Source organism: Diabrotica undecimpunctata, chromosome 6, assembly GCF_040954645.1.
Source record: "Diabrotica undecimpunctata isolate CICGRU chromosome 6, icDiaUnde3, whole genome shotgun sequence".
Lineage (NCBI taxonomy): Eukaryota > Metazoa > Arthropoda > Insecta > Coleoptera > Chrysomelidae > Diabrotica > Diabrotica undecimpunctata.
Window position 1 is genome coordinate 85,223,875 of NC_092808.1, and position 24,328 is coordinate 85,248,202.

General features: G+C 33.8%; 2 protein-coding genes across 2 annotated transcripts in view; both read left to right on the forward strand.

Moving 5' to 3' along the window:
- The first annotated feature begins 335 nt into the window (after positions 1-335).
- The window catches only part of LOC140443526 (dual oxidase maturation factor 1-like), a 297,352-nt gene continuing 273,359 nt past the window's right edge, over positions 336-24,328 (forward strand). The window contains exon 1 of the mRNA XM_072534840.1: positions 336-1,052. The gene's annotated coding sequence lies outside the window, so the exon portion shown is untranslated. The remainder of the gene's footprint in view (positions 1,053-24,328) is intronic.
- On the forward strand, positions 7,086-7,760 carry LOC140444516 (uncharacterized). The gene has a single exon (XM_072536274.1). It carries the CDS (start codon positions 7,086-7,088, stop codon positions 7,758-7,760), a length of 675 nt encoding a protein of 224 aa, XP_072392375.1.

Here is a 24,328-nt window from a genome sequence, read left to right on the forward strand (position 1 = left end):
AAGAGATTGGGAGATCGTTATAGAATGTTGTTAATCGGTTTTGTACAATAAAGTACAAAGCTGCAGAATATTAATCGGAATTTATTTAAAAAAACCAACAGAAATAAAACATCAGTCAGATGATAAAATTAATTATCCGTGTGCTATTCTCGACTATATGAGCTACCGGTATTTTATGCATTTCTTTATTAATTAGTACACGCATCAATAATTTCTCTGACGTCGGTTATTGCGCTAAGATCTTTTGCTCCGAAATCCGAAAATTTCGTCTCGACTTTCGCCGAGCCTTTCGTTGGTCGTACCATATTCAGTACCGTCTCGATTCTTGCTCCGTCAATCATTAATTTCACTTGCTACAATTTGATGGCATAATACTACCGTAGTCTCACTATTTTATTCGTTGAAAGAAGTCTCAGAGATATCGAGCTACTGTACTACTAAAAACATCTTTTTAAATAAACATTTAAAAATGAGATAATGATATTTTCGAACCGATTTGTGTTGGTACCGTTACAATTCACTATATAATATAAATGTGAGGCAATATACTTTAACTTTACTTAGCTGTACATAGGTACTCTATTAAGTGCAACCGGGTAGTGCCGGCACCGCTTTGAATAATAAAACAATTTTTATGTAACATTGACGGTTCGTTTATGTGATCGTTTCTACTTAAAAATATTAACTAGTACTAAGGTGTCTAACAAGGTCCGGTAGAGAAGTGATCGACATCGTGTAAGTGGGCACGTTCTTCTATTATTGTTCCATTCTATTCTCGGAAGAGTGATCTTGAAAAGCGAGGTTAAATCCGATGTTAAACTGTGTTTTATTTTTCGAGTACTTTTAATATACGAGGTGATTAACAATTTTCGATTATACGCTAAGTGAACTTTTGTTTTCGGATAAAGAACTTGTTGGTCTTTAGGATTTAACTTAAGTGGGACATTGCTGGTTTATATCCTTCTTGGAATAAGAAAGCGAATATGTAAATAACGTTCTTTAAGAAAGTTGTGTACTTAGAAACGTTTTTAGATGGATTAATAGACAATAAAGTAAGTACATTTATTTCTATTAACTTATATGCACATGGTTTTTGTTGCTAACACATTAATTTCTAAAATGTAATTTGCTGGATAAGTGATATAAGAAACTATACTTTGACACGTTCTTGAATATTATCAATCAAGTGAAATTTTGAAATAGTAATATCTACAGTATAGTTAAAACAAATTTGAAAAACCTAAATATGTAAAAACAAATATATAAGTTATTTGGACATCAACTTTAATTCATATATTTTGGGAATTAGCCACAAATACTTTCTTTCTGCGCTTCTTTTTACCCTTTCAGATGTGATTCTTTATTTCGTGTATTTTTCTCGATACTCTACTGCAGTACGTTGTACTGTACTGTACGTTTCTTTTCCCTAATATCTCATGTTAAATTTACTACTAAAAGTCGTCCATATCAAAATAAATAATGAATTGGACATACCTATACATTCATGAAATACAGTTTGGGTTTCACAAAGGCCTAGAAACGCGTGAGGCTCTTTTTTCATTTGGATTCTCAAACCTTATATCAGCTTGTACAGGTCTAGATGATGGTTAGAATATATTTTTGAAATTCCTCGATAGTGTTTGTTGCCTTCAATCTAATGACTACAAATCGTAGTCATGCAAGAAATGGTTGAATGTTTTAGGTTCACTCCTACAGAGCGTAAGTCTTCATTAAACAGTCCAATTGTATGCAGGTATCACTTGACTAGCACATGTCCAGTAGGGAAACCTCTTATGACTGAACTAATTCCTACTTATTGTTCGCAGTACTTGAGCCCTATTAGTACATGTCCGTTCAATATACTTTGTGCCATATATTTGACCGGGTATGTTTTCCCAGAAAGAGTTATGTTTCCTTCATATCTATGCTTTTTTAAGTCGTGAACGATGTTTTTTGGCACTCTCATGGGCGGTTATGGGCTGAAGTATTTGATGCTGTTCTAGCAAGTTCATCACCTCTTTTATTGCCGTGTATTGCACTACCGTGTAGTGACCTGGAGCTCATGCCAGTTTGACATTGTTATGTTTTGCTAGTCAGTCAAGTTTCTCTCGGCATTCCCACACTATAATATAGCCTATATTCTACCTTAGGACTTATAAGAGCTCCCATGGGTACTTGACTATATGTGCATATATTAATACGCTTCAGTTTAAATGGTAATTTCTCTTGAACAGTGCAAGGTTGCAAAAACCTCTGTCTGAAATACAGAGGTATATTCTTCTAGTGGAACAGAAATGTTTAAATTTTCAAAACTACTGAGTATTTATGCACCCGATCCTTCTGCATACCAAGTATAACCCTGCAGTCTGGGTATGCAATTTTTAATTTTTGTGATTGGTAAACTGTATACATATGTTGTTGTTGTTTTACCACCATGTCTGATTTAAATCACAATTTTTTCCATGAGTGTGTCTGGCTATCATTAGCGTAGATACTTCGTTTGATCTGGATTTTAAGTAAGCTTTGGATAATACTACCGCAAGATACTTTACTTCACTCACTACATTTAAATATGTACCATTTAGGCTTAAAGCGTTCAATCCCTTTAAATTTTTCCTTCTGGTAAATTTCATGATTTTTGACTTCTGGGGGCTTATGTTTAGCCATAAAATTTAAAGTTTACACTCAAAGCCTGTTGCATAATGTCTCTGACTATGCCAATAAATTTGCCGTGGGCTAAACTGACCAGGCCATTCGCATAGCCCAGGACACGATGTCTATCGTTGCCGAAACTAGCTGCCATCGTGATAAGATGAGATAACAGATGAGATAAGAGTTTCTCCTGCGAATAGCCTTTAGTTACTTGTGCTGAAATGATCCTTCATTCGTTGCATATATCACACGTTGCGTATATTTCTTTAAATCTAGAATGCATCCAGCACTACTGCTTGGTTTTCCAGAACTTACTCCACTCTCTGTATGAGAGGTGCAGTGCCGTTTCGGTAAAGAGTCCTACTCAATACGCACACTGACAGTGATGTGTCGGACTTTCAAGAAATTCATCACTCTTAATGTGCCTACCGAGCAGTTTTTCTCGAGTCTTTAATGATAGTGACATTAGATTTAAGGACCTGATGGACTTAGCTTTTTCGTGTCAGTTTTTGTCAGGTTTAGGTATAAAAGCCACCCTTATAAGCCCCCACGCTTCTGATATTTTTCACAGTCCTAAGCTAGTGTATAGTATTAATATACATAATTTTTTGTACAGAAGGTAATTTTACTTTTGCATAAGTATTTGATAAATGCTGTTCCGACCAAGTTATTTATATAGGTAGCTCAAATAAGTTTATTGCCAATTTGTTTTGTCCTGGATCTGAACCCTCTTTTGGGCGATCTCTTTTTTCTTTAATGATTTCTTTGTTCATTTTTGTTTTCTAGAGTTGCTTTGGCATACATTCAGATAGGGAAATTTTACATAGTTTTAAACTAAATGTTCACATAGTTTTCGCAATTTATCCACAGTAATGTGGATGAGTGGCAAATTAACCCGATGGGTTTTAAGTCTGGATTCTATGAAAGAATAGTGTGACCGTAATCACTTGGTACGTGGTACCGTACTGGTTTCCTAGTACTGAGTGCTGAACTGAAAACGGAACGGAAAATTAATTCTCGGCGGAATTTTCGGCCGACGTCAAATGCAGATATAAAAACAACGATGTCTTTTGAATTGAAAAACTAGGAATAACAATGGAATGATTATATTAAAAAAGTATCTATATATATATATATATATATATATATATATATATATGTATATATACATATATGTATCTATATATATATATTTATATATATATATATATATATATATATATATATATATATATATATATATATATATATATATATATATATATATATATATATATATGCATACATATATGTAATTTATCCGAAAATTCTGTCTACCTTGGAATATACAGTATTTGTCCTTCTTCTAATATCTTTATTCCTGATATGATCTTTTTTGAATACACCACACGATCTCCTTAGAAAATCCATTGTTACTACTTCTATTCTTTTTCTATTATTTTCGTGATTTGCCGAACTTCTGCCCCATAAGTCATAATAGGCTCTACCAAGGTTCGATAGATTGTCAATTTCGTTTCTTGTCTAATATCTTTGGACCATAGTAGAGAGTTGAGAGAATTTTTACCGCTTTTTTCACTGCTGCATTATGTTTTCAATGTCTCTTTTGGTAGTGCCTTCTTTAGATATAGATCCGAAATATTTATATTCTTTGAATGTTTTTGTGTTTCTAATTTCTACCTCTAGATCTTCCTCATCATCTCCTATTTTTAGATACCCTGTCTTTGACATATTTATACTGAGGCCCCATTTTTCATATTCTATCTTTAGTTTTTTAAACATGTGGTCCATGTCTTCCTTATCATTCGCTACAACTACCTGATCATCTGCGAAAAAAAAAGTTCTTAGACATTTACCATCGCCTATGTCTATTTCAATTCCTGATACTTGTTTCCTCCACTGCACTGCTCTAGCGATGATTGAATATATATTTTAAATATCCGTCTTTAAGCCCCTTTGTTATTGGAAATGATTCAGATATAAAGTTTCCATCTTTAACGACACTTTCTTGCATTTTTGTATATATTTACGATAGCATCCACATACTCTCTACTCAGACCTACTTTCGTCAATGTTTGAAACAGTTTTTTCAAAGGTACCGTACCGTATACCTTCTCTAAGTCTACAAACAATAGGTGAGTAGATAGATTTCTTGCCTTCCGTTTTTCGATTACCTCCTGCAGAACGAATATACCATCAGTGCACGAACTTCATGCAGTAAATCCATTTTGTTCTTCTATATCTTCGTATTCTGATTCTATTCTTTCTTTTATTATTCGACCGTACAACCTCCACTCTGAGCTGATAACAGATATTCCCCTATAATTAGAGCATTTGCGTTTATCCCCTTTCTTGAATATTGAGGTCATGTATCCAACATTCAAGTCATCACGGATATTTTGTCCTTTTAAGTATTTGTTAAATAGTTGAACCAACATCTCATGTAATATTTTTGGTCCATACTTTACCAACTCAATTGGGATGTCTCCAGGTACTGCTGCTTTATCGTTTTTTGATCTTTTTGAGGGCATTGCTTGACTCTCCGGTTGTTATCTCAATTATTTGTTTATGTTCGGATATTTCTTTCATTTCGATCTCTTGGAATTTACATCTATCCTCTGTCAGTAAGATCTCATAATGGTGTTTCCACTGTTTCAGATGTATTAACTGTAAGTTAGATTTTTCTTTTCCTTCTCTTCGAAAAGACTTTATCACCTTCCACGCTTGCCCAACTCTTGTTCCACCCATATACTTATCCACCTCTGCACATCTTCGATCGCACATCTCATTTTTACTTTTCACTACTTTTCTTTTTACATCTAGATTTAATTTTTTATATATCTTGTAATATTTCTCCTTTATCGTTGACATCAATTTCTGATAAGCAGTTTTCTTCTCGTTTACTAACGTTTGCATATTCTCCGATCACCATTCTTGATTTTTTGTTTCATATTTGTCTTTATACCTTAAAGTTTCACTTGCAGCCCCATGAATGCATTTTTTAAGTTCCTGGTATAATTCTCCCGCTGATATATTTTCTCGATCCACATTTAGTAATTTTGTGGTAAGTCTTAGTTTGTACAGAAATTTTGTTGAATCTTCTTTTAAGCTTTCTAGGTTATATTTAGGTGATGTTACTTCTTGTCCCTTTTCTATATTCTGTACCTGAGTGTTATTGTTTTTGCGATAGTTAACTATCACTTTGGCCATAAATAAATTTTGATCGAAATTTTTATTATTTATTTCTGCTGACAAGGGATGAGTTGCTAGTCCATCGCCTCAACCCTCCTTTTTTCGAGCTTGGCACCTTCAACGGCATTTACTGAGCTACTCAATCCACCCAGCACTTACCGGAGGCGAAGTTACAATTTTGTTTTCGAACAATATTATTATATTCTTCCTCTCCTTCTTCCTCTTGGTGACCATTTTAAAATCTGTGTTGATAGTCTTATCTCGTTCATGCTTTATATGTCTTCTTCTTCTTCTTCAGCCTTCAGTAATCCAACTTTGGACATAGGCCTCCCCCAAATCAATCCAGTGTCTTCTATTTTGCGCCACTTGCTTCCAGTTGTGTCCTCCGATCTTCTTAATATCATCAGCCCATCTCATTTGTGGTCTTCCTCTGCTTCTGATATGCTCTTCTAAATTCTGATTTTCAAATACTGTTCTATTTTAGTGCTTTTCAAAATCCAACTCAGTTTTCCAAATCCTGCCCACGCTAACCTTATTCTTTTGGTAATTTCGGCAGTTTGATTTTCTTTGTTAATTTTCATTATCTGTCCCAGGTAGATGTATTCGCTTACTGTTTCTAAATTTATGTCGTTCAATGTTATTTCTGGAATGTTCGGTGTATTTGTCACCGACAAATACACCGGACAAATACACCGAGCATTGTCTGTCACCATAAACAATTAGTTTTGATATCTTGGAGTACGGGGTGTTTTTCATCCATTATCTATCTAATTTATTTGTCACCTTTTGTTTTCTTGATCTTCCAGCTGATCTTCTCCATAAATCTTTGGTTATATCTTTGATTTATCATACTTCATTTCCATATGTTTTACCCTTTATAACAGAGCTGTAGTTTATTTTTTATTTTATTGTTAAATATACTCGTCTCAAATGATACTTACTTAGTCCATTGAAATGTTAAATTGAGATTACATTTTTGAGAGGACGCAATTTTATTTTTTTATGTGTGGATTAGTCATTATAAGTTAAAGTTAAAGTTTGTGGGGTTGCCATCCGTGTCCCACTGCCGCCATCTTGGTAAAAGGTAGCTAAGGATTTTCGCGCTATATCTCGTAAATAAGCAGGTTTACAGAAAATTTTATAAAACAGTATTTGTAGCTAATTAAATTTTATACTACTTTATTTCTAATAATGTTTATCGTTAAATTTAAAATAAAAGAGTTGTAAACAAAAATAACTGGAACATGTCGACTAAGCGAAGAAACCCAAACAGAAAACTTGGTCCTCTAAGATTGGGGGTTGGAGCGATGGGCCAGTCCCTCATCATCTCGAAAAAAACTCTTTTGACTAAAAATTCTAATACCGAGCCTCGGAATATGGATGGAAACTTACGACGACGACACCTGGCAAAGAAAAGGACTTTGAAAATTGGTACTTGGAACACTCAAGGCATGACTCACAAGACAATGGAAATTTTAACTGAAATGATGAAGCAAAAAATGGACATCATAGTGCTCTCTGAGTCCAAAAAGAAAGGCCAAGTAAATGAACCCATTAAAGACTACATTCATATATGGTCAGGAGTAGAGAAACACGTACAAGCTAAATCAGGGGTCTCAATTCTTATAAAAACATCGTTGAACAAATATTTAAAAGACTATGCGTACATCTCTGAAAGAATTCTGACAATAACTGTCACATTGTACGGCATCGAAATAATAGTTGTTGTAGTCTATGCGCCAATAGACGATTCAAATCAACAACTTAAAAATTCCATTTATGAAGAGTTTTCAAACATTTGTAATAAAATAAAAACTAATCAAGAAACAATACTGTTAGGAGACCTAAATGCCAGAGTAGGTTCTCAAATAGACGATGACGTGGTGGGACAGCAAAGAGAAATAATTAAAAAGGTTTAGGGAACAGCTTAATTGGGTTCTGTCAACTTTTTGATTTAAAAATAATGAATACCCAATTCCAACACATAAAGAGAGATTCATAAATACACTTGGGAACGACCTTCACTTTAACAGAAGTCGATCATAGACTATATAATTATGAGACAGAAATCAAAATTTAAGTGCCAAGACTGCAGAGTAAAAAGAGGATCTAACTGTGCCCCTTCAAACAATAGTACAAACAGAACACTGAAAGTGAGAGAAACAATACAACACAGTACAAAACGGAGAGATATAAATTGCACAACAACCTCAAAACGATAATAAAAAAAATTGCCTATGAAGTATTAGGAACAGAGAAGAACGATAAAAAACACGAACCATTATGGATAACAGAAAACGTAAAATAAATGATACAAGAAAAAAACAAAATATATAAGAAATGGCTAACAAATAAAACATCTAGCAATAGAGTAACATATCAAAGGAAAAACGGAGAAATACGCAATCAAATAAAAGAAGCGAAAAACAATTTCTGGGAACAAAAATGTGTCCATTTTAAAATTTAATTGGTGGCTCTCAGACTAAGGAAGCATGGAGAACTATCACTAATCTAAAGAAAAACACCCATAACTCCTTAAGCAACTTCAACATTCCTATAGAAAAGTGCGAAAATCACTATAAAAATTTACTCCAAAAGTCCAGATCGGAATATATGAGAGAGGAATACAGTATGGAGAGACAAACAAATAATTAAACATTAACAATACTACTAATAACGAGGTCCGTCTGCGTCAATTAAAATGAAAAACGGGCGATCTCCAGGACCTGGCAATATAGCTGTAGAGTTTCTTAAAGCAGGAGATCCACTCCTAATAGAACGAATATCTTTTCTAATGAATCAATGCTGCCAACAAATTAAAGTACCATCTGAATGGAAAACCGCTCACCAAGTGTCCATCTTTAAAAAGGGTAATCGAAGAGATTCCAACTGCTACAGAGAATCAAGTGTCCTACCTACTTTCGGGAGATTGTTTGGAAAGATAATAAATGGAAAAATACAAGATGATGTAGTACATCGAATTAGCAAAGACGAAAGTGGATTTACGCCTGGTAGATCTTGCACTGATAACTTGTTTATACTCCAATAATTAATACAAAAAAAAAACATAGCGTTTGGTACCGCTAGTACATCTAGCCTTCATCGACCTAGAAAAGGCGTATGATACAGTTTCAAGACTTAAATTTTGGCAAGCTTTACAACAACTCGGCATTAGTCCATACCTTTTAGGCATATTCACAGAAGCATACAGGGATAATACTACTTACCTAAAAATCGGAAATAGACTATCAGAGCCAATAAAAGTAACTAAAGGACTAAGACAAGGATGCAGTATGTCACCCTTACTGTTTAATTAATTTATATATTGAGGCAGCCCTTCTAAATTGGAAAAACCACTGCCAGGTAATGGGAATCACCATAGGAAATGAGGTACTGTTCTCCCTAAACTTTGCGGATGACCAGATCGTTCTAGCTGAAGATTCTTATGATCTAGAATTTAGATCGTGTATCGTTGATAGACGAGGATGTGGAAATCAAACAAGTGGAAAAATTTAAATATTTAGGTGCACTCAATGATAAGAACGGCTTGAGAGAAACCGAAATTAAACATCGAATTAATCAGGGACGTAAAATTGTAGGATGCCTGAACTCCTTATGGTGGAATCTCAACATTTTCAAAACGAACAAAAAAAGAATAGGGCAAACCATGGTTGAATCAGTTCTTTGTTATGGCTTTGGTAAGTATGGACAATTAATGCAGACCTAAAGAGAAGATTGTTGGCAGTTGAAATGGATTATTTGGGAACACGGCGTTAGATGTCTCCAAGATGTATTCTATTTACAAGTTGGAAATTGTTCTTAAAATAAAAAAAAATCCGAAGTGGAAATCGAAACGTCAAAATTAAACTTATTTTAAACTTAAATTTTGGCTTACTCCCAATAAAAATGGCAATTGCATTAAGATGTAACATGAAAATAGCTTCAGAACAATATTAGGCTTACATTTCTATTATATATATTTTTTTATTCATATAATTTATTATTTTGTTAACATTCCCATGGTATTATTAGTTTATTATCGACGTTTTTCCTGACCACCTATGAGGTAGAGTCGGGAAGCGTGTTTTTTTAAGTGGTATCCCCTTTAGGAGTAATTCACTGACAATAAATTTCCAATGTTGATCACAATTATATTTTGAAAAAGTTAGTTTTCGGCTATTCTTTTTTTCATTTTGCTTAATGGTTCAGCCTACGGTTCAGGATCTCAGTATATATATATATATATATATATATATATATATTTATATATATATATATATATATATATATATATATATTTATATATATATATATATATATATATATATATATATATATATATATATATATATATATATATATATATATATATATATATATATATATATAAAGTTGCATGTTTGCGAAAAAAACGGAAGTTAGAATTGGCGTTATTGTCGGTAATCGAATTTTTCGATTAATTTTAATATTTCCATGATGTCACTGTTGTATGGCATCCTGAAAAAGCAATGAAAAACAGCAAATTTTCTGCAATGATGTCTTCGTTCTTATTGACTTCTCATTTAATGTCTGTATTTTGTTAGTTATTTATCATGCAGTTTTTAATGTAAACCTGCTTAGAACAAATATATGATGACTAGAAACGCATTGATGACGTTATCCGTGACGACGCTATCGTGTGGCGCTAGCATTTTACTATAGAGAAAAAAGTAATACAATACCAGTATAGAAGCTTCGCTTCAAAAAAAGTTATGAGGTCCAAAAGAAAATTTGTTCCAAAATTTTTAGATATTTTTGTTTATAACTTTTTTACTTTCTATTTTACATTTAAAATTATTAAAAATAAAGTTGTAGACAATTTAATTTGCTACGAATAACCTCGAATAAATTTTTTTGTTAGTTTACGAGATACAGCACAAAAATCCTTTCCTTTCTTTTTTCAAGATGGCGACCGGGGACAAGAGTGGCTTAGTGACACTACAAACTTAAACTTAAACTTATACTTACCTTCTCACCACATTAAATAAAAAATTGCGTCCTCTAAAAATTGTACGCTAAGGCATAAAAAATGTAACATTTCAATGGACTAACTATTAAGCGATCGAAAACGATTTTCGATTATTCGATAGGATAATAAACGTAGATTTAAACGTATGTAAAAGCTTATGTTAGTATGTTATTTTGTTTTAAGTTAAACATGGAAATAATGTATTTCTTCTTATAATGTATTAATAATAAACAAGAAGCATATTAATACACGCAAAAGTAGGAGTACTCTCACTAAATACAACAAATTTTAAACCTCTCATGCTTTAATAAGCCAACTGTTCTGCAACAAATTTTCGTGTTTTTCCGATTGTTACCACATTATACAGATGCATCCAAATCCACTAATGCTGTAGGACTAGTAGTTGTTACTATGTTACAATTTAAATTACAATCGATCGATAGTATCATGTCTCGAGATCTGTACGAAATTCTACAATCGTTAATTAATATAAGTGACCACAACATTAAACATTGTATGTATAAGTCACCACAACACGAACGTAGGGGAAAGGACTTATTTTAAGACCAAGAAAGCGATGGGATGATGATGTGGATGAGGACGCCAGAAATCTCCTCGGCAGTCGATCGTGAAGGAGAATAGCTACAGACCGTAACGGACGGAGAGGTTTGATAAATGTAGGCCAGAGCTCGAATTGGTTTGTAGAGCTATAGGACCGATGGAACACATCTATCAACATCTCCAAAGTTCTGATGTGACAAAACAGATGTATACAAATAATTCCATAGGCTATCTAATTCAACAACAGTTATACCTTCTAAATGAATTAAAACAGGAAGTTAGTTTCATTTGGATCCCATCTTATACTGGTTTGCAAGGCAACTAAACATGTACGTAACGCAATACAACGTGCGTTGTCGGTGTTTTAGTTAATACAGTATCGGTATCCGCTTTCAAGTGTTTCTTTTAACAAAAAGTGCTAAAAGTGTGGGAAAATGAATGGCACCAGTCAGAATTGTTTCTACACACTAAGATTGTCCTAAACACATCAAGGAAAAACACGAACACTCAATCATCATTATCACCAACAGTTATTCCATTCATCGTCGGATGTAAGCCTCCCTTAGGTGTGTCCATCCAATTCTATTAGTTGTTTTTTGCATCCATTCGTGACCAGCCATTCGCTTGATGTCATTAGTCCATCTGGTTTGAGGTCTGACTCAGCTTTTCTTGTTTCCTCCTGGTCGCCATTCAATAATTCGCTTTATCCAACGGTTGTTTTTTATACTTCCTATGTGTCCTGCCCAGTTTCATTTTAACATGGCAATCTTTTGGATTACATCTGTAACTTTTGCTCGTCTTCTTTTTTTTTTCATTGGACTTGCGATTGCTAAGTTTAATGTTGAGCATTATCCGTTCCATATCTCTCTGAGTCACTTAGTTTGTGGACTACGTTGTTATTAAAAGCCCATGTTTTAGGTCCATATATCAGTAACGGTAACACATACTGATTGAAAGTATTTTCCTTTAAAGTATTTGGTAAGTTTGATTTAAATACTGTTTGTAATCTTCCGAATGCTACCCATGCTAAGGAACATCTTCTATTTAAGTCTTTAAGTTAAGCTTTGTTAATTCATTCGATTTTTTGTCCTAAGTATATATATGACTTAACCTTTTCTATATTATTATTGTCCAGCGTTATAAACTTAGTTATATCTAGCTAGAGATATATTTGTTAGATATTTAGTTTTTGCAAGATTTATTTTTAGTCCTATTTCTTTTGATTTTATATTTAAAAACACTCAATACTTGACAATATATCACAAGTTTTAGGACCTAATTGCAGTTTTAAGGACTATGTAACTATTTAAAAGACATTAATATCCTTAACAAATTTTAACTTAATTGAGTTTATTTGCTTTGTAATATTATATTGTAGTTATTGTATTTTGTCCTCCCGCTAATAACCCTCAGTTGTTGACGCGGTTAATAAAACATTTTGGTAGGCAAAAAAATAAATAAAGTGGATACAACGTACCAATAATGCAATAATTATTTTTTGTAACACGCTTGGTGTGTTATAGATATAGATATCTGCGAATCAAAATATATTACCAGTAATTTGCAATTTTTTATCTGATCAATTGCGAGAGTTATTAGCAATAATAATCTAACAAAGCCTTCATCCTTCTCGAATTAATACATTTATTAGAAATTACTCTATAGTCATTATCGTTTCAAATCCTGAATCCTTGAAACAATAATAATTTAACTATTCTTGCAATCTTAAAATGAAATATTCACTTTGTTTTAAGTTTCGTCATTTTGTAAATTCATTCTTGTGCAATTTGATATCTGATTAAATGTATTCTAAACGTTTTCGTGACTTTTTAATGTAAGCTTAATGTTTTGTTTTCTGATTATCGTAGTGAAAAATCCATTTTTCATAATCTTAAACAGTAGATTTCGTAAGTGATGACAAGCTCAATTAGCGGTTATGCTAACTTGATAAAGGTACGGCTTAGTTCTGTATTTTTGAATGTTTGTATAAATGATACTTAAAATAATCATATTACATAGTTTAAATAATTTTTATAAATATTCGTTGTATATACAGATAAGTCGCACCACCTTGTATTAGTTATCCGTGGAGGGACATGGACAAATCATTTGCTTTCATTTTTATATTACGAGCATTGTATGTTTTTTTATATCGATAGTTCTCATATAGGCCTCTTCCATTCTCTTTCATCTTTCTCTGTCCCATGCTAGACTTTTCCATGTTGGTCCTACAACACTTTTAATCGCTCCACCGCATTTCGGGTATTCGCTCCATAAGTTCTCCAACTCCCTATTTATCTGTTTGGTTTTCTTAGATTTTTCTATACTCAATAGTTATTCGGGATAGTTATTTGTTTCATCAGGATAACCAGTAAGTAATAGAGTCTGATTATTTGTCTCGTTGTTGTAATTAATATTATGCTCTCTTTTCAAATTAACTTCGTTTCATTTCTAAATATCCAATGAAGACCGTAGCGTAAGAAAGCAAGTAAGCAGTTCAATAAAATTGGCTAAGAAATAATAACCCGAGAAGGATAAATCTAGTACTAATACTTTGTTTGGTAGCCCATATAAAAACAAAAGTTTATCTACCGCCCACAAATTTATATGTTGAAGTAAGATATATATATATATATATATATATATATATATATATATATATATATATATATATATATATAAGAAGTAATTTGTTTATGACATATTACATGACTTTAAAATGATAATATTGCCAATATTTTTAAGTTGCAATGGGGCGACTTGTAAGATAGTTTATTCGATTACATGAAATCAACTTTAACTTAAGAATATCTATTAGAAAAATCATAGCATATGAGTTGTCTTTAAACAGACAACCACATACAATAATGACAGTAAAATTCTACTGTTAATGATCCCATAGTAAATGATAAGGTAAAAAGACAGAAAAAACACCTTATGATACTATCCTGACATGGTAAGAATTTGTCTTACGTTTTATTGACTTACTAATAGTGGTATTTTCTTTCTATTGGTTTCCTAATATTGGTAAGCAGATACTACTGCAGTCTACCGAGGAACTTGCGACGCAAATATAGGGTCACTTGGGACACTCTCACTCCTCTTTTTTTTGGGCCACCCCCTTCCGAATCCAGCTGAATCCCTCCCGCTGATTTTTCCTGTCGAATTTTCCCGCCGAGTCTTTCTCGCCGAATCCTGCCTGAATCCGCCCGAACCGACCGAGAATACGTCAATTTGATCTGGTGCCCAGTTTTTACATATATGTCGCAAATTCCTGTGCAGAATGTAGTAGGATCTGCTTACCCATATTAAACGAGGAAATCAATAGAAAGAAAATACCACTATGTATTAGCGTTGTATTAGTAAGTCAATAATCGAGAATACCTACATTATTTATATTTTAAAACAAAATACATCTAAAATCAGAGTTTGGTGTCAATTTTGAAATTAAAAATAAATGTAAGATCAAATACTATGGGATTACTAACATTATAATTTTATTGTCATATTTGTATGTGGTTGTCTCTTTAAATCACATGCTATAATTAATAATGAAAATACTGTGTAGTGACCTTTGGGTAGCCTCCTTATTTATTTAGTCAATAAATTAAAATTTATCTTATAGCAAATCTATTTTTATCCGTACTGCTCTATGATAGCTCGTATATCGCTAGACGTTCATTATTAACGAAGATGCTGTGTATTGCCCTTTTGGTAGTGGCTTTATTGGTTTTTTTCCTTAAAATATTTGTTACATTCTTCTCTTTCATTTGCTATTTCACATGTTAAAATTAAATTAGCCGTTTATTTTGTGCTTAGCCTGAGGTCTGCTTTAAATCAATAAATCAAAATTTGTCTTATAGTTAATCTATTTTTATAGTGCCCTATGATATCTCTTATGTCGCTATAGTTTCATTAATAATAAAGATACTGTGTAGTGTTCTTTTTCGCAATCATCTTGTTTGTTTTTTCTATCTTAATATATTCGCTATATCCTCCCATCACATTTAACTTCCACTCGCAATCGGACCAATAAAAAATAACAACGGAGATATGATGTTTTGCTCTTTTGGCAATGCCGCTATGTGTGTTTTTCTGTCTCAACATATTCGCTACCCCTCTCCTTACCAATGATGTTCATACGTCACGATCCGACGAACTATTCTTAAATTTTTGTAAACAAACATGTTAGGTTAGGTTAGTAATATACTCGTAAATAACGATAAAGTGCAGGTGAACACATAATTGGCACACACATGTTATTATGGAAAAAAACAAGAAATACTAAAATTAAGAAAAAAGTGCCTCAACTAGCAAATCGATTTTTTTAATCGATTAATATGATACCTGTACAAAAAAGGAACAACGAAGTGATGTTAATCAAGTATGTAAGATTGATACACGCTCTAAATAATTTATAGACTATACATACTATTTCATAAATTTACTAAAGCCTTTATTTCTTTATAAACAATGTTATTTATTTATTAAATAAATATATTTATTAAATAAATATTTGTTTATAAATATATAAACCAGTGACGTATGAGGTATAATATATATTATACGCCATTAATCAAAATTGTTAGCAATAAATCAACCGTATCGTTTCAAGAACAGAATATGATTGAAGCATCATATATGTTGGTAGTTCAGATTTCATTTCTAGGTGGCGTAGTTACCCTACCGGACAAACAGTGTGACTTGCCGTTCTTGCCGTTTATATAGATAGATTATTGATTTTTGCCGTAAATTGAAACGAAAAATTATTATTAAATGACAGGTACTTGTTGGGAGTATAATATGTATAAGTGCAATAGAAACTCAAAAATATACTGCCTCAAAAACTAACAACTCTCTTAATTTAAATAAAGACCGTTGTCGTACTTCTGAAGATTTAGACACTTGGCAACCTACAAAAAAAAAATAATTTACATATGAGTTTTCAAGCCCTGGGACATTTCTGAACAGAAATTCTCAAAGAAACCGAATCAGAAATATTTTTCCTGCATGAACGGTCTCACAATCTGGACTATTCGTATATACGCATGTATTGTATGATTGTACCTAAGTACTGCTCAATACTATCAAAGATTAGTCGTTTAAGTTTTTTCATATATCCTAGATATTTATCTAATAAAAAGTTCAAATATTTTATCTATTTAGATCGTTTGTTCAATAAAAACTACACTAAACTTAATACAAACATTAAAACGGCATTCTTCAACCACATGTTCTTATATATATTTTTTTAGCTTAGACGTTTAATGATTAATAATATATTTTCTCTAATTAGAAAAATAATAAGGTGCACGTGAATGTGAGCAGATATTAGTGTATTGTCACTTGCTCATTTAGTAAACAAGTTCTGGATATTTATGCGTATTAGACTTTATTTTAATAATTCATTCACCGAATAAAATAAATTATCTGCCACAAATTAGCTTTCGGTTTTTGTGTACGAAGAAAGTATCGGCCACTTATTTTGCCATAAAATATGAAATAGTTCTTGAGAAATTTATACAGTGTGTCACAACCAAAGTTGCTGTCATATATGTTTATTATTAGTAAATAAAAAATATTTTTTAAATCTTTATCCGATTGTCATTTCTGTTTAAATAAGTTTAGCCGTTATATTCATTATTTTCTTTATACTTCTTTGGTGAGGAGATAATCGGGGTATTTATATAGTGCGATAATAAACGCATGACAAGAAGAATAGTGAACTATAGCTCTAAATTTGTCTTCTAAAACTCTAGAAAAATTAGAAAATGCCGAAAGACTTTAATTCTCAATAAAAGAAAAATCCAAATCTGCACTCTCACGTGGTAGAAGACGGAAAACATTCAATTGTATGGCTAACAGCAGATAACGAGTAATTGTTGGTATAAGCAGTCCTTCACTAACGACCAACGGCTTTTGACTAGATGAGTTTGTAAGAGAAAAATTATTCTTTTTCCTGGGAGAAATTGCCCTTGAAGGCTGAGGAACCCAGGATTAAGTTAATTTCATAATGATCAGGCAGCAAAAGGGAAACCACTTGGTTATATTCCATTGATTACATCACGTCTAAATGCGATAAAACAGAAAATAATACGCCTTATGATCCGGTTGGTAATCGGTGCTACTTCCTAGTCGATTAGTGGTAATGTGCGATCCAGCTGACGAATAAAAGCGACCAGGCAATATAGGTAATTCAGATAGTATCTGTGATTGGAAGAGATCCTCTCAACTTTTGAAATTAATCAAACCCGGCAACATGGATTGTACAAGCCTTAATCAATTTGAAAAATTACATATCTCGAAAAAAAAAAAACATTTACAAAGAGAACCTACCAGGATCTCAGGAACACATCGAAAATGATGCGGCCACCTCAACACAACTGCTCACATAGTATAAATATCAGGAACCAATGACAATAACAGAAGGCAAGTGGCATTTCTGGTCAAGAAAAGATACTGTAACAATTACCTACACTCTGAAAATAAGAAGCCAATGTGTAACAATTAAACTCCAACTAACGTTGGTTGCCAATTTTTTTGCATTCGACTAGCTCTAGCCTGTTGGCGGTATGTTCTTGGCGGTATCTTATATGCAAATGTAAAAAATGAGCTTGGCTGGAACAACTAAAACAGCAGTCTCGCAGCAGTACAAAAATTTAAAAATGATACTTTATGTACTTGGATCACTTGTTGAACTTATTTGACTTCAGATGATAACTTAGATGTAGCTGAATCTAGATGCTTGTTGAATGCGTGCATGCAGTTTCCGGTAACCGTTGAGTTTTGCATAGCAGCTGTTATGCTACTGCATTTTTTATTTCATAGTCAACCATATGCTTCGGGATGTTTATGTGTGTTACCACGAGGCTCAGGAAGTTCCACCCATGTAGTTAGAGTATGTCCCACTAAAATTTAAACAAGAAAAAAATATTAATAAAGTTGGAATAAGACAGAGAAATTACAGGCCATGATCTACACAAAGATTCCCTAGCACAGAACAGAGAAGGATGTAGAACTACGAGCCGAGTTATCCATTCATTCTGTCGCTCTACATTTTTGAGAGCCGACAGAAGACAAAAGAAGAAAAAAGGCAATAATTTGGCAGTAATCTACGTTATTTAGACGTTGTAGAGTAATATATATATATATATATATATATATATATATATATATATATATATATATATATATATATATATATATATATATATATATATATATATATATATATATAAATATATATATTGTTATGATGTGTTGTTTTGTTTGAATGATGAGCAATGAGTATTTTTAATAATATAGGGTTTTTATCGCGGTTCTCAAAGAATTAGTTTGTAAGTACTTTTTTAAATTATCTTTATTATAACTATTATGAAACACACATATATATCTAACCTAGCCAATATAAATTTAAAATAAACTATTTTTAAATTGATATTCTTATAAAACTAATTAAATTCTATAGATGTCCAATATCAAATCTTCAGAATTCATATCCGAAATTGGACAGTATAATTTTATCACCCAGTAGACCGAATGAATCTATTTGTTATTAAATACACACACGTAGTTAATTAGGTTACATACACATTTGGTCAATTATAAATAATAATTTGGACATCAGTAAAAAGTACTGACAAAGTTAAACAATTTACATAAATTAAATACACATATCACGCTAGGTACGCGAAAAATATTGACCCAAATAGAATTTATATAAAACTAATATCTCTTGACTAGAGAAGCATTCAATCAATATTCACTCAACGAACATATAGTCTTCAACGATCAACTTCATCAGTCTCTACTCAAAGTAATCCCGGGTCTACACCCATAGTGTACGTCTCAACAATAAACTCTGCTACTATTATTTGGTGTTTCCATTACAACAGAACGAACATCTTCACTGAGCCAACGAAGGGAATTTGTTCATGGTCCTTCGAGCCGGAATTTGTTCATGGTCCTATCGAGAAACAGAATACTTCAAGGAAGTTTGAGAGAGCCTATACAGTCCACGCCAGCAACACCCTCAGTAGCACCCTCAGAGAGAGACCACTAGACCCGGGAGAACGAGAGCAGTACCAAAGCCAAGAGCCATACTAGAGCCGAGAGCAGTACCAGAGCCGAGAGCAGTACCAAAGCCGAGAGCCATACTAGAGCCGAAAGCGGTACCAGAGCCGAGAGCAGTACCAAAGCCGAGAGCCATACTAGAGCCGAGAGCGGTACCAAAGCCGAGAGCCATACTAGAGCCGAGAGCAGTACCAAAGCCGAGAGCCATACTAGAGCCGAGAGCAGTACCAAAGCCGAGAGCCATACTAGAGCCGAGAGCAGTACCAAAGCCGAGAGCCAGACTAGAGCCGAGAGCAGTACCAAAGCCGAGAGCCATACTAGAGCCGAGAGCAGTACCAAAGCCGAGAGCCATACTAGAGCCGAGAGCAGTACCAAAGCCGAGAGCCATACTAGAGCCGCAGAGCAGCCAAAGGACAGGACCGATTGCAGAACCCACCAGAAGCGAGGGATCCTCAACGTCTAAGAACACAAAAAAAAAGTAAGTTTTTGAATAATTACAAAATCTTCCAACTTTTACAATCTTACAATTTAACAAGTTTTTTTTTTATTACAATTTAACAATTCAGAACAACAATCTCCACTCTATCAATCGTATAGTAATGTACTTTAGAATGCATACCATTTAAATAATACAGAGAATTGATAAAACAAAAATAAACGTCATTCACAACTATAATTAACTAAACAGTAATTTTGTATGACAATTTGAAAAAAGAAACGTTCATACATATAGCTTGCTTTTAATTACAATTAAATATTTTATTTCGAAAAATTAAAATAATTACGTAGCAAATAATTTCATTTATTTTGATAACAATATATATATATATATATATATATATATATATATATATATATATATATATATATATATATATATATATATATATATATATATATGTATATATATCATTATAAGAGTGTGTGGATTACATCTTGACCTACCTCAATGCAAAGAATAGCACAGCAGGCAAGGTCAAACTCATATTTCGCTAAATTGCACATTCCGATAGAAAAGAAAGTGTTATAATACAGGTATACTTATTTAATACATAACGTACATTTAGTATTGTCTAATATATTTACCGCTGAATGTAAAAATTTTTTAAAATTATCATGGAGAGTCTATACGTTAAGCAAGCGGAAATAGGAACAGAAATAGTGAAACTCGTTTCAAATACAAAAAAGGATTCCCAATCTCGGAAAAATCAACAACACATCCGGGATAGACAGGAAAAATTAGAAGAATATTGGGCAAAATTTTTAAATAACCACGAAAAGCTGCTAGAAGGGGGTATAACGAAAGAAAAATATTTTGAAACAAAATACTATGATCAGGTATTTAAGACATACATTGAGGGGAAAACCCTGTTGGAAGAATATGGAAGGGTGCTGAAAAGAGGAAAAGCACCGAAAGTAAAGGAGATACAGATAAGAAAACAAAGAATCGAGGAATTATTACGGCCAGAAAATGAACAAGACTTGCAGGAGGATGAAGAATTGCAGTCAGAGTTAAGAGAATACATGGAAAAGGTGAATACACTAATGATTGAAGCAGCAGTAAATGAGGAACTGGACGCTACAGATATTGGAGAAGTAGAGAGAATAAATCATCTAAAGAGGAAAGTCAGGGAAGTTTTAAAGAAAATAAGGCCAGGAATGCAACGGCCAGAAAGCACACAGAGGAGGGACGGTGTGACATTGCCGCAGGTAAAAATCCCTGTGTATGAAGGCAGATATGAAACGTGGAGAACTTTCCACGATCTGTTTACTAAAGTAATACATGAAAACGACCAGTTATCAAACGCAGAAAAAATGCAGTACCTAAAAACTCAAGTAAGAGGGGAAGCCAACAGAATGATACAACACTTAAACATATCCGAGGCCAACTACGAAGTGGCCTGGAACATGCTAAAAGATAGGTATGAGAACCCAAGGATGATATTGTTTAAATTAATAGACAGGATGCTACTAGCGCAGGAAGTAAAGGAATCTTCTGCTAGAGCATTGAAATCACTACATGACACCTTCCACGAAAGTCTGGAAGCCATAGGAGGGTTAGGAACAGACACGGAAGCGTGGAGCCCATTGATAGCCCGAATTATCATAACGAAATGGGACAATGAAACTAGGAGGCTGTACGAAAACCACATTGGAGACAGTAGAGAGATACCGACGTACAAATCGACACAAACATTCCTACAGCGAAGATTTCAGACACTGGAACTGCTGGAGTCAGAAAAAAGACAAGAGAAGCAAGGAGGATCTCTTAGGAAACCAAGAACACATTGCGTGATATGCAACGGAGATCACGGAGTACCGAACTGCAGAGAATTTCAGGAACTCAATGTAAGAGACCGGAACAGGATGATAAAAGAAAAAGGATTGTGTACAAACTGCCTAGCACATAAAAAAGAAAAACAATGTTATTCACAATATAGGTGCAGACACTGTGGCGGAGACCACCACCATATGTTGCATTATGAAAAAGGAAACACAAGCAACAAAAGAAACTCCAATGAAACGAAACGAGAACAAACACAAGAAAGAAATGGAAGAGATTCAAACAATAGAAGAAACGAGTACCAAGCTGATAGGTACAGAGGAGGAAATAATAATCCATACAACGCCAGAGAACAAAATAACGGAAGGCGAGAAAATACACAAGATACCAATGGGCCTAGGAATAGCAACGACCAGCAAAGAGGGCAGAATTCAGTAAACTGTGCAAGCCATAAGGAAGGTGAAGCATTACTAGCGACAGCTGTGGTACGCATAAAAGATGCGAAAGGAGATTCACACATAATGAGAGCACTAATCGACCAAGGGTCACAATGCGCATTTATAACGGAACAAGCTGCGACGACGCTAGGAACAACAAGGAAGCCCATACAGGCGACCATATCCGGGATAGGCTCGTCAGGAGAAAAAACAGCCAACTGGAGTATGAAACTTTTAATCGAAACTCATTATGAAAGTGACTTCAAGATGGAAATAGAAGCACTAGTACTACCGAAGATAACAAGGAATTTACCGGAAAAGGATATAATTCTACCGGACTATAACGAGAAAAATGCAATACTGGCAGATCCAAGATATTACAAGGTAGGGAAGATAGACTTACTACTAGGAGTAAAAGAATACAGTTACATATTGACAGAAGGGATGCACAGAATAAGTAATGGACTCCTGAGTCAAAACACCAAACTAGGATGGATAGTTTCGGGAATAGCACGAGAAAGGGAGAATATAAAAGCAGAAGTATGCTGTATGATATCAAGACAAGAAATGGACGTACAAATAAAGAACTTCTGGGAATTAGAAGAAGTAAATCAGGATACAAGTTTCTCAGTGGAAGAACAAGAATGTGAAGAACTGTATCGACAGACTGTAAAAAGGAATGAAGAAGGGAGATACGAAGTAAAAATTCCGTTTAGGGAAGACGTCGCAAAGTTAGGAGAATCTAAACAGCAAGCATTCGCCAGATTGATGCAACTAGAAAGGAAGTTTGCAAAAGACAAACAGTTAGAAGCGAATTACAGACAATTCATGGAAGATTATGAAAACCAAGGTCATATGGTAATAGCAGAAAACCAGGGAGATGGGTACTACTTACCTCATCATCCAGTGAGAAAAGAGGACAGTACTACAACGAAAATAAGAGCCGTGTTTGAGGCATCAAGCAAAAGCTCATTGGCAGTAAGCCTGAATGATATTATGCACACAGGGCCGAAATTACAACAAGACTTGACAAATATACTATTACGATGGAGATCCAATAAGGTAGCATACTCAGCGGATCTGGAAAAAATGTTTAGACAAATCAGAATGGCAGAAGAAGACCAAAAATATCAAAAAATTTTGTGGAGAAAGGACACAAAGGACCACATACAAGAGTATAACTTAACGACGGTGACATACGGCACGGCCGCAGCACCCTTTTTAGCGTTAAGAACAATACAACAATTACAAGAAGACGAAGGAGCGAGGTTCCCGTTGGCATCGAAAATTGTAAAAGAAAACATGTATGTAGACGATATACTAGGAGGAGCTGAGACAGTGCAGGAAGCAGAAACAGCCCAAAAGGAATTAATACAACTGTTCAGAAAAGGAGGTTTCACTCTTAGAAAATGGTTGAGCAACGAAGAAAAAATAATGGAGAACGTACCGGAGGATATGAGGAACGTAGACTCGAAGGCATTCAAACAAGAAGAAGTACGGAAAACGTTAGGAATACACTGGTCACCTAAAGAGGATATAATCACATTCAAAATAGGGATAACGACGGCAAAGAAAATAACGAAAAGACACGTACTGTCAGAAGTAGCAAAACTATACGACCCACTGGGATGGATAGCACCTGTAGTAATTCAGGCGAAAATGTTCATACAGGAATTATGGGAGCAAAAGACCAGTTGGGATAAAGAATTAACTAGCAACCAACAAAGCAGGTGGAATACATACCAGGCGCAATTAGTAAATCTGGAGAAAATAACATTGCCCAGGTGGAACAACTTAAGCAAGATAAACAGAGTAGAACTGCATGGATTTGCAGATGCGTCTATGAAAGGATATGGAGCGGTAATCTACTCAAGGGTATTAGGCCCAGAAATTAAAACGAATCTAATGATAGCAAAATCGAAAGTCGCACCATTGAAAGGGAAAACGACGTTACCGAGGCTCGAGCTGTGTGCCGCGGTACTACTAGCAAATTTAATGAAGAAAACCCTACAAGCATTGAACAGGGAAAACATTGAGGTATATGCATGGTCGGACTCAACGATAACCCTGGCTTGGATAAGGGGATCATCAAAAAGGTGGAAAATGTTCGTCGCCAACAGAGTA